The following is a 12,084-nucleotide window of genomic DNA, read 5'->3' on the forward strand; positions in this document are numbered from 1 at the left end:
TCTTCATGTTCTGTAGATGTAGATGTCACTGGTTATTCACGTTCTGCAGATGTAGATGCCACTGGTTCTTCATGTTCTGCAGATGTAGATGCCACTGGTTATTCACGTTCTGTAGATATATATGCCACTGGTTCCTCATGTTCTGTAGATGTAGATGCCACTGGTTATTCACGTTCTGCAGATCTAGATGCCGCTGGTTCTTCACGTTCTGCAGATCTAGATGCCACTGGTTCTTCACGTTCTGCAGATGTAGATGCCACTGCTTCTTCACGTTCTGCAGATGTAGATGCCACTGGTTCTTCACGTTCTGCAGATGTAGATGCCACTGGTTCTTACGTTCTGCAGATGTAGATGCCACTGGTTCTTCACGTTCTGCAGATGTAGATGTCACTGGTTCTTCCTGTTCTGCAGATGTAGATGCCACTGGCTCTTCACGTTCTGCAGATGTAGATGTCACTGGTTCTTCACGTTCTGCAGATGTAGATGCCACTGGATCTTCATGTTCTGTAGTTGTAGATGCCACTGGTTCTTCACGTTCTGTAGATGTAGATGCCACTGGATCTTCATGTTCTGTAGATGTAGATGTCACTGGTTCTTCATGTTCTGCAGATGTAGATGCCACTGGTTCTTCATGTTCTGCAGATGTAGATGCCACTGGTTCTTACGTTCTGCAGATGTAGATGCCACTGGTTCTTCCTGTTCTGCAGATGTAGACGCCACTGGTTCTTCACGTTCTGCAGATGTAGATGCCACTAGTTCTTCACGTTCTGTAGATGTAGATGCCACTGGTTCTTCACGTTCTGCAGATGTAGATGCCACTGGTTCTTCACGTTCTGTAGTTGTAAATGCCACTGATTTTTCACGTTCTGCAGATGTAGATGCCACTGGTTCTTCACGTTCTGTAGATGTAGATGCCACTGGTTCTTCACGTCCTGCAGATGTAGATGCCACTGGATCTTCATGTTCTGTAGTTGTAGATGCCACTGGTTCTTCACGTTCTGTAGATGTAGATGCCACTGGGTCTTCACGTTCTGCAGATGTAGATGCCACTGGTTCTTCACGTTCTGTAGTTGTAGATGCCACTGGTTCTTCACGTTCTGCAGATGTAGATGCCACTGGATCTTCATGTTCTGTCGATGTAGATGCCACTGGATCTTCATGTTCTGCAGATGTAGATGCCACTGGTTCTTCGCGTTCTGTAGTTGTAGATGTCACCACCATATGTTGCGTGGCGGTTGAACTTACGACTCTCGGTCGGAACTGTCAACTGGATGTACTGACCAGGTTTGTTTGTATCTCTGAAAGTTCGTAAGTCGAGGAGTCCGTCTGCACTCCCTATCCAATTGTAAACAAACCACTCGACACTCGAGTGCGGCCTCTAAAATAAACAAACATGCAATAATAGGAAACGACGTTTCGGGCAATTGCCCTCCTCCTTCAAAGCACGCACATCTCTCCCCACATGTACTGCACGTCTGGGGATATGACGGGAGCGAGATTTGACGCCTGGGTTCGACTCCCAAAGCGGGCGCCCCGTTGCGTCTGTGTGAAGGGTGGATGTTCTCCCCTCGTTCTGCAGCGAGTGTGTGTGTCTGTGTCCAACAGCTGTTGACCATTACAGAGGGTTTTTTGGGGGGATATATCACGCAAATATAAACGCGTCGTTAAACCCGCCACCACCCGACACAGCCCATGAGTGAGGTTAGCCACGCAAAACAGAACGTGGCGTTTTCGTTGCTAGGTACAGCGCACACCGGCTGTGTGTTGGAGACGAAATGGCACGTTCTGTTTCCGTGACAGACCTTAGTGATTGGTCGTGGTCGGATTGTGGCGGGTTTAACGACGCATTTATATTTCGATTTAAAGCTTTCGTGACTGCAGGGATTCATCTTCTTGGTTCTTTCGGTAAAGTCACGTAGAAGGGAAATAATAAAATAATAAAAATAAAACATTATAAAATTTCGATTTAAAGCTTTCGTGACTGCAGGGATTCATCTTCTTGGTACTTTCGGTAAAGTCACGTAGAATGGAAATAATAAAATAATGAAAATAAAACATAATAAAATAATTACTTTATTATCGTTTAATAATAAAATTACAATAAAATTCTTATTTTATTAGGGTGTATTTTTATTATTTTATTATTTCCATTCTACATGACTTTACCGAAAGAACCAAGAAGATGATGCATTTATATTTACGCGATCGATCTAACTATTATGGAGTAATTAACATTATATATGTCAAGGCCGTAATTATAATATATTTTGGAGGGGGGGGGCACATCCCCCCTCAATATTCAAATATGCTCAAAATGTCCCCCCCCCCCCACTAATATATTGCTATAAAATAGATTTCTGTTAATATGATTGTGGTTATAGTTGTACTTTATGAATCCCTAATCTCTGCCATTACATACGATGAAATAAAAAAAGGTTAAAAAGAAAAAACAGAGCAATGTAATACAATATACACTATTAGACATTATTGTACAAAAATTCTTAAAAAGTCCATCCTATGTGGTAGTGAATTTTAATTTGAAGCTTTCGTGACTGCAGGAATTACTCTTTGGTTCTTTCGGTAAAGTCACGTATAAAGATAAAATAATAAATTAAATAATGCTATTATTTCATTTCTTATTTTATCTTTATACGTGACTTTACCGAAAGAACCGAAGAGTAGTGAATTTTGTTAATATTTCAGGCAGAAAATTCGTCTTCAAATTTTGATTTTTTTTTTTCTGGGTGGGGGGGGAATATCTGGTCCCCCCCAATGTTGACACCATGGCTACGGCCTTGATATATGTAACAACAAAAATTTCGATTGTAAATTACCAAATCGATGCAAGGCTGCAGTGCTAGGTCAAGTACCATCGGTGTCGAGGTGACTTGGGGTTGCCGCTCACTCGCCTTTGACAATAGCCGTGCCCCACCGCCAAATCGGACGATCTGCGAACTACGAGTAACAGAGCGCAGTGCGCTAACCACTGCGCCACCGCTCCCCACCAGCCCCCCGTGCCTGGTGGTGAGTCACCGCCGAGGAGGAGTGGAGGGAGAGCGGTGAGGGCGGTGAGGGCGAGCTGGTAGCGGGCAGGTGAGCGGGCGATAAGGGGAGCGAGAGAGGAAACGGGAGCAGGAGAGGGAGTGAGAGAGAGCGCCTGAGTGTGTGGGGGGTGTGGTGAGAGTGAATGTGTGTGTGTGAGTGGGTGTGGTGAGAGTGAGTGTGTGTGGTGAGTGAGAGTGGGTGTGGTGAGTATGTGTGAGAGTGAGTGTGTGTGGTGAGAGTGAGTGTGTGTGGTTAGTGTGTGTGTGGTGAGTGTGAGAGTGTGTGGTGAGTGTGTGTGGTGAGTGAGTGTGTGTGTGATGAGAGTGAGTGTGTGTGTGGTGAGAGTGAGTGTGTGTGGTGAGTGAGAGTGGGTGTGGTGAGTGTGTGTGAGAGTGAGTGTGTGTGGTGAGAGTGAGTGTGTGTGGTTAGTGTGTGTGTGGTGAGTGTGAGAGTGTGTGGTGAGTGTGTGTGGTGAGTGAGTGTGTGTGTGATGAGAGTGAGTGTGTGTGTGGTGAGAGTGAGTGAGTGTGTGTGGTGAGTGAGAGTGTGTGGTGAGTGTGTGGGGGTGTGGTGAGAGTGAATGTGTGTGTGTGAGTGGGTGTGGTGAGAGTGAGTGTGTGTGGTGAGAGTGAGTGTGTGTGGTTAGTGTGTGTCTGGTGAGTGTGAGTGTGTGTGGTGAGTGTGTGTGGTGAGTGTGTGTGGTGAGTGTGAGAGTGTGTGGTGAGTGTGTGTGGTGAGTGAGTGTGTGTGTGATGAGAGTGAGTGTGTGTGTGGTGAGAGTGAGTGAGTGTGTGTGGTGAGTGAGAGTGTGTGGTGAGTGTGTTGGGGTGTGTGGTGAGAGTGAATGTGTGTGAGTGTGTGTGTGGTGAGAGTGAGTGAGTGTGTGTGTGTGGTGAGAGTGAGTGAGAGTGAGTGGGGGTGTGGTGAGTGAGAGTGTGTGTGGTGTGTGAGAGTGAGTGTGTGTGGTGAGAGTGCGTGTGTGTGGTGAGTGTGTGGTGAGGGTCAGTGTGAGAGTGTGTGTGTGTGGTGAGTGTGAGTGTGTGTGGTGAGTGTGTGTGTGTGGTGTGTGTGAGTGTGAGTGTGTGTAGTGAGTGTGAGTGTGTGTGGTGAGTGTGTGTGTGGTGAGTGTGAGTGAGTGTAAGTGGTGAGTGAGTGAGTGTGTGGTGAGTGTGTGCGGTGAGAGTGAGAGTGTGGTGAGTGAGAGTGAGTGTGTGTGGTGAGTGAGTGTGTGTGTGGTGAGTGTGTGTGTGGTGAGTGCGTATGTGGTGAGTGTGTGTGGTGAGTGTGTGTGAGAGTGTGAGGGTGAGTGTGTGTGAGAGAGAGAGAGTGTGTGTGGTGAGAGTGAGTGTGTGAGAGTAAGTGTGTGTGTAGTGAGAGTGAGTGTATGAGAGTGAGTGTGTGGTGTGTGAGTGTGTGTGGTGAGAGTGAGTGTGTGAGAGTGTGAGGGTTTGAGAGTGTGTGTGAGAGTGTGTGTGATAGAGAGTGTGTGTGTGGTGAGAGTAAGTGTGTGTGGTGAGTGTGTGTGGTGTTTGAGAGTGTGTGACAGTGAGTGTGTGTGTGGTGAGTGTGTGACAGTGAGTGTGTGTGAGGTGAGAGTGAGTGTGTGAGAGTGAGTGTGTGGTGTGTGAGTGTGTGTGGTGTGTGAGTGTGTGTGGTGAGAGTGAGTGTGTGAGAGTGTGAGGGTTTGAGAGTGAGTGTGTGTGTGGTGAGAATGAGTATGTGAGAGTGAGTGTGTGTGTGGTGTGTGAGTGTGTGTGGTGTGTGAGAGTGTGAGGGTTCGAGAGTATGTGTGAGAGAGCGAGTGTGTGTGTATGAGAGGTGGTGTGCTAAGAACCTGGCGACCCAGGTTCGATTCCCGCTCACGACCAACACCTGTGACGATTATCTGAACCGGTCCTGGGCCTCCTCTAGGTCGACTCAGCCTCAAATGGGTACCTGGTGCGGTGTGTAAACATCGCCACTAGGGAGACAAAGGCGGCCGGGCGTGGTGCTGGCCACCCACCCCCTCGTGTGCCGTGCCGGCCTTCATAGGTGCTCGCTGACAGCACTTGCCCCTGCAGTCTGTTACAGGCTATACGGGGGATCTTTGCCTTTGTGTTGAGGGCTGATAAGGGGCAGGAGAGAGGAAAGGGGAACAAGTGAGATAATGTGTGTGAGTGAGAGAGAGTGTGTGAGAGTGTGTGAGAGTGTGTGAGAGTGTGAGAGTGTGAGAGAGTGTGAGAGTGAGAGTGTGTGAGAGTGAGAGAGTGTGAGAGAGTGTGTGAGAGTGTGTGAGAGTGTGTGAGAGTGAGAGAGTGTGTGGTGAGAGAGTGTGAGAGTGTGTGAGAGTGTGTGAGAGAGTGTGTGAGAGTGTGTGAGAGTGTGTGAGAGAGTGTGAGAGAGTGTGAGAGTTTGGGAGTGTGTGAGAGTGTGAGAGAGAGAGTGTGAGAGTGAGAGAGTGTGGTGAGAGTGTGAGTGTGTGGGAGGGTGGGTGTGTGAGAGTGTGTGAGAGTGTGTGAGAGAGTGTGAGAGAGAGAGAGTGTGTGAGAGAGTGTGGTGAGAGTGTGGTGAGAGTGTGTGTGAGTGTGAGAGAGTGAAAGAGAGAGAGAGTGTGTGTGAGTGTGTGATTGTGTGTGAGAGAGTGTGAGAGAGAGAGAGAGTGTGTGAGAGAGTGTGAGAGAGTGAAAGAGAGAGTGTGTGTGAGTGTGTGAGTGTGTGTGAGAGAGTGTGTGTGAGAGAGTGTGTGTGAGAGAGTGTGAGAGACAGAGAGAGTGTGTGAGAGAGAGTGTGTGTGAGAGAGTGTGTGTGAGAGAGTGTGAGAGACAGAGAGAGTGTGTGAGAGAGTGTGGTGAGAGTGTGGTGAGAGTGTGGTGAGAGAGTGTGAGAGAGTTAAAGAGAGAGAGAGTGTGTGTTAGTGTGTGAGTGTGTGTGAGAGAGTGTGTGTGAGAGAGTGTGAGAGAGTGTGAGAGAGAGAGAGCGAGAGTGTGTGAGAGAGTGTGTGAGAGTGTGTGGGAGTGTGAGTGTGTGTGGTGAGAGTGTGAGAGAGTGTGAGTGTGTGTGAGAGAGTGTGAGTGTGTGTGTGTGAGTGTGAGTGAGAGAGTGTGTGAGAGTGTGTGGTGAGAGTGTCTGTGAGAGTGTGTGAGAGTGTGTGTGAGAGAGTGAGAGAGTGTGGTGAGAGTGTGTGTGAGAGTGTGTGTGAGAGAGTGTGTGAGAGAGTGTATGAGAGAGAGTGTTTGGGAGTGTGTGAGAGAGAGTGTTTGGGAGTGTGTGAGAGTGTGGTGAGTGTGTGTGTGAGAGTGTCAGAGAGTGTGAGAGTGTGTGAGAGAGTGTGGTGAGAGTGTGTGAGTGAGTGTGAGAGAGAGAGAGTGTGAGAGAGTGTGAGAGTGTGTGAGAGAGTGTGGTGAGAGTGTGGGGGTGTGGTGAGAGAGTGTGAGTGTGTGAGAGAGTGAGAGAGTGTGAGTGAGAGTGTGTGAGAGAGAGAGAGTGAGTGAGTGTGAGAAAGTGTGTGAGTGTGTGTGAGAGTGTGAGTGTGTGTGTGAGAGAGTGAGAGAGTGTGAGTGAGTGTGGAGCTTGTCTGTTATCCCCCTGTTCTGTACAGATGATTTGGTTTCCTCGATGTACGTTGAACTTCTTTCACACCGTACGCATTGTTAGTCTATGGGTAGTGTTAGTCTATGGGTAGTGTTAGTCTATGGGTAGTGTTAGTCTATGGGCAGTGTTAGTCTATGGGCAGTGTTGAGTCTATGGGTAGTGTTAGTCTATGGGTAGTGTTGAGTCTATGGGCAGTGTTAGTCTATGGGTAGTGTTAGTCTATGGGTAGTGTTAGTCTATGGGTAGTGTTAGTCTATGGGTAGTGTTAGTCTATGGGTAGTGTTGAGTCTATGGGCAGTGTTAGTCTATGGGTAGTGTTAGTCTATGGGTAGTGTTAGTCTATGGGTAGTGTTGAGTCTATGGGTAGTGTTAGTCTATGGGTAGTGTTAGTCTATGGGTAGTGTTAGTCTATGGGTAGTGTTGAGTCTATGGGTAGTGTTAGTCTATGGGTAGTGTTGAGTCTATGGGTAGTGTTAGTCTATGGGTAGTGTTGAGTCTATGGGTAGTGTTAGTCTATGGGTAGTGTTAGTCTATGGGTAGTGTTGAGTCTATGGGCAGTGTTAGTCTATGGGTAGTGTTAGTCTATGGGTAGTGTTAGTCTATGGGTAGTGTTGAGTCTATGGGTAGTGTTAGTCTATGGGTAGTGTTAGTCTATGGGTAGTGTTAGTCTATGGGTATTGTTGAGTCTATGGGCAGTGTTAGTCTATGGGCAGTGTTGAGTCTATGGGCAGTGTTAGTCTATGGGCAGTGTTGAGTATATGGTTAGTGTTGAGTCTATGGTTAGTGTTGAGTCTATGGTGCAGTGTTGAGTCTATGGGCAGTGTTGAGTCTATGGGCAGTGTTGAGTCTATGGGCAGTGTTGAGTCTATGGGTAGTGTTAGTCTATGGGTAGTGTTGAGTCTATGGGTAGTGTTAGTCTATGGGCAGTGTTGAGTCTATGGGCAGTGTTGAGTCTATGGGCAGTGTTGAGTCTATGGGCAGTGTTGAGTCTATGGTGCAGTGTTGAGTCTATGGTGCAGTGTTTAGTCTATGGGTAGTGTTGAGTCTATGGGCAGTGTTGAGTCTATGGACAGTGTTGAGTCTATGGGTAGTGTTGAGTCTATGGGCAGTGGTAGACTATGGGCAGTGTTAGTCTATGGGTAGTGTTAGTTTATGGGTAGTGTTAGTCTATGGGTATTGTTAGTTTATGGGTAGTGTTAGTCTATGGGTAGTGTTAGTCTATGGGTAGTGTCAGTTTATGGGTAGTGTTAGTCTATGGGTAGTGTTAGTCTATGGGTAGTGATAGTCTATGGGCAGTGTTAGTCTATGGGTAGCGTTAGTCTATGGGTAGTGTTAGTCTATGGATAGTCTTAGTCTATGGGCAGTGTTAGTCTATGGGTAGTGTTGAGTCTATGGGTAGTGTTAGTCTATGGGTAGTGTTAGTCTATGGGCAGTGTTAGTCTATGGGTAGTGTTGAGTCTATGGGTAGTGTTAGTCTATGGGTAGTGTTAGTCTATGGGTAGTGTTGAGTCTATGGGTAGTGTTGAGTCTATGGACAGTGGTAGTCTATGGGTAGTGTTAGTCTATGGGTAGTGTTGAGTCTATGGGCAGTGTTGAGTCTATGGGCAGTGTTAGTCTATGGGCAGTGTTGAGTCTATGGGTAGTGTTGAGTCTATGGGCAGTGTTAGTCTATGGGTAGTGTTAGTCTATGGGTGGTGTTGAGTCTATGGGCACTGTTGAGTCTATGGGCAGTGTTGAGTCTATGGGTAGTGTTGAGTCTATGGTGCAGTGTTGAGTCTATGGGCAGTGTTGAGTCTATGGGTAGTGTTGAGTCTATGGGTAGTGCTGAGTCTATGGGCAGTGTTGAGTCTATGGGTAGTGCTGAGTCTATGGGCAGTGTTAGTCTATGGGCAGTGTTAGTCTATGGGCAGTGTTAGTGTATGGGTCGTATGTATGTCGAACTTCTTTCGCACCGTACGTAGCCAGCCGTGCTAATCGGTATTGGCCATAAACATCCCACTGCTGCCTGCAAATTACTCCATGGCGATTATGCACAGCACCAATATCGCCCCATGCTGCGAACAGTTGACAGGATGTTCTTGAAAGACACCCACTCACTCACACAGTCACTTACCCACTCACTAATTCACCCACTCACTCACCCACTGAATTTATTCACCCGCTCACTCACTTACCCACTCACTAATTCACCCACTCACTCACCCACTGAATCATTCACCCACTCACTCACTTACCCACTCACTAATTCACCCACTCACTCACCCACTGAATCATTCACCCACTAACTCACTTACCCACTCACTAATTCACCCACTCACTCACTCACTCACCCACTCACTCACTCACCCACTCACTCATTCATTCACCCACTCACTCACTCACTCACCCACTCACTCACTCATTCATTCACCCACTCACACACTCTCTCACTGACACATTCACTCACACACTCACTCACTCACTCACACACCCACTCACTCACCCACTGAATCATTCACCCACTCACTCACTTACCCACTCACTAATTCACCCACTCACTCACCCACTGAATCATTCACCCACTCACTCACTTACCCACTCACTAATTCACCCACTCACTCACCCACTGACTCATTCACCCACTCACTCACTTACCCACTCACTAATTCACCCACTCACTCACCCACTGAATCATTCACCCACTCACTCACCCACTCACTCATTCACCCACTCACTCACTCACTGAATCATTCACCCACTCACTCATTTACCCACTCGCTCATTCACCAACTCACTCACTCATTCACTCACTCACTCATTAATATAACTACAAACTAACTCACCCACTCACTCACTCACCTACCAACTTACTCATTCACCCACCCACTCACTCACCCACCCATGTATCCACCCACTCATTCGTATAACCAAAAACTTACTCACCCATCCACCCTCCATGAACTCACCCATCCATCCATTCACCCACTTCGTCATTCACTTACCCACCCACCCACACTCACCCACCCACACATTCATTCATTCACTCACTCATCCACCCACCCACTCACCGACCCACCCACCCACTCACTCACCCACTCATGCACCCACCTAGTCATTGACCCATCCACTCACTCACCCACTCATTAATACAACCACACACTCACTCATCCACCTACTTACTCATTCACCCACTCACTCACCCACCCACCCACTCACCCACCCATTCATTTACTCACCCACCCACCCACTCACTCGCCAACCAAACCCACTCACTCACGCACCCACCCACTTACTTATTCATTCACTCATCCAGTAATCCACCCAACCACTCATTCACTAATCCACCCACCCACCCACGCAGCCACCCACTTACTCATCCATCCACTCATTGACTCACCCACCCACTCACTCACCCATTCATTCACTCACCCACCCACTCACTCACCCACTCATTCACTCACCCACTCATTCACTCACCCACTCATTCACTCACCCACCCATGCACTCACTCACCCACTCACTCACTCACCCACTCACTCAGCCACCCACTCACTCATCCACCCACCCACTCACTCACCCACTCAATCACTCACCCACCCACTCACTCATTCACTCACTCACTCACTCACCCACCTATTCACTCACCCACTCATTCACTCACCCACCCATTCACTCACTCACTCACTCACCCACTCACTCAGCCACCCACTTACTCATCCACACACTCACTCACCCACCCACTCACCCATTCATTCACTCACCCACCCATTCACTCACCCCACTCACTCACTCACTCATTCACTCACTCACTCACTCACCCACCCATTCACTCATTCACCCACCCATTCACTCACCCACTCATTCACTCACCCACCCATTCACTCACTCACCCACCCATTCACTCACCCACTCATTCACTCACTCACCCACCCACTCACTCACCCACCCACTCACTCATTCACTCACCCACTCACTCAGCCACCGACTTACTCATTCACTCACCCACCCACTCACCCACCCATTCCCTCACCCACTCACCCACCCACTCACTCACCCACCCAGCCACCCACTCACGTTCTACCCCCTCTCACCTGTGTCTCCGTGTCTCCCCGTCTCCGTGTCTCCCCGTTCCCGTGTCTCCGTGCCTCAGGACCGAGTCTCGCCATGTCTCACACCGACGACGTCCACGAGCTCCGCGAGGCGTTCGCACGCGTGGGTGAGTGAGTGACGCTGCGGGGTCAGGGCCAAGGTCAAGGGGGGTCACGGTGAAGGTCACGGTCGGGGGGGAGGTTGGACCTCGATGGATAGAATTCTCCCCCCCCCTCCACTCCCCCCTCTCCCTCCCTGCTCGCCCCCCCCCGCTTCAACCCGCACCCTCCCCATCTCCCCTCACCCCCACCTGCCTCCCTGCCCCCACCATTTAAATCCCCCCCCCTCTCCCCACCCCTCTCCCCCCTCCTGCCCTCCCCCGTTCAATCCGCCCCCCCTTACCCCACCAATTCAATCCCCCCCCTCTCCCCACCCCCCTCTCCCTCTTGCCCCCCCTTAAACTCGCACCCCCCCACTCTCCCCACCCTCCTACCCGCTGCCCTTCCCCCTTCAACCCACCCCCCCCTCTGCCCATCACTTCAATCCCCCCCCCATCTCCCCACCCCTCTCTCCCTCCTTGCCCCCCCCGCTACCCCCCCCCCTTCTGCCCCCCCCCCCGCTGCCCCCCCCCCGCTGCCCCCCCCCCCGTGTGCTGTAGACGTGGAGGGGCGGGGCTATGTGGGGGAGCAGGACCTCAAGGCGGTGTTCGACGCGGCGCACTGCCCCCTGCCCGGGTTCCGCCTGCGGGAACTCGCGGCTCAGAGGAGCGGACACCTGGGATTCGAGGAGTTCCTCAAGGTGAGTCGCTCACCACTAGTACACTCACTCACCACTAGTACACTCACCACTAGTACACTCACCACTAGTACACTCACCACTAGTACACTCACCACCAATACACTCACCACTAGTACACTCACCACTAGCACACTCACCACTAGTACACTCACTAGTACACTTACCACTACACTCACCATTAGTACACTCACTCACCACCAGTACACTCACCACTAGCACACTCACCACTAGTACACTCACCACCAGTACACTCACCACTAGTACACTCACCACTAGTACACTCACCACTAGTACACTCACCACTAGCACACTCACCACTAGTACACTCACTAGTACACTTACCACTACACTCACCATTAGCACACTCACTCACCACCAAGCACCACTAGCACACTCACCAACTCGAAGTACACTCCCACTAGTACACTCACCACTAGTACACTCACCACTAGTACACTCACCACTAGTACACTCACCACTAGTACACTCACCACTAGAACACACACTCACCACTACACTCACCACTAGTACACTCACCACTAGTACACTCACTCACCACTAGTACACTCACCACTAGTACACTCACCACTAGTACACTCACCA

The 12,084-nt window shown here is 49.6% G+C and overlaps 1 protein-coding gene across 2 annotated transcripts in view; it reads left to right on the forward strand.

Annotated features, from left to right (window-relative positions):
- LOC133357301 (plastin-3-like) overlaps nucleotides 1-12,084 on the forward strand; it is an 86,092-nt gene that overhangs the window by 4,775 nt on the left and 69,233 nt on the right. For both annotated transcript variants that reach the window (XM_061575180.1, XM_061575181.1), the window contains exons 2-3: nucleotides 10,745-10,810; nucleotides 11,342-11,481. In XM_061575180.1, coding sequence (XP_061431164.1) covers nucleotides 10,759-10,810; nucleotides 11,342-11,481 — 192 coding nt within the window. In that variant the 5' untranslated portion in view covers nucleotides 10,745-10,758. The remainder of the gene's footprint in view (nucleotides 1-10,744; nucleotides 10,811-11,341; nucleotides 11,482-12,084) is intronic.

The sequence above is a fragment of the Lethenteron reissneri genome, chromosome 57, assembly GCF_015708825.2.
Source record: "Lethenteron reissneri isolate LAM-NWPU_2019-01 chromosome 57, ASM1570882v1, whole genome shotgun sequence".
In the NCBI taxonomy this organism is placed as follows: Eukaryota; Metazoa; Chordata; class Hyperoartia; order Petromyzontiformes; family Petromyzontidae; genus Lethenteron; species Lethenteron reissneri.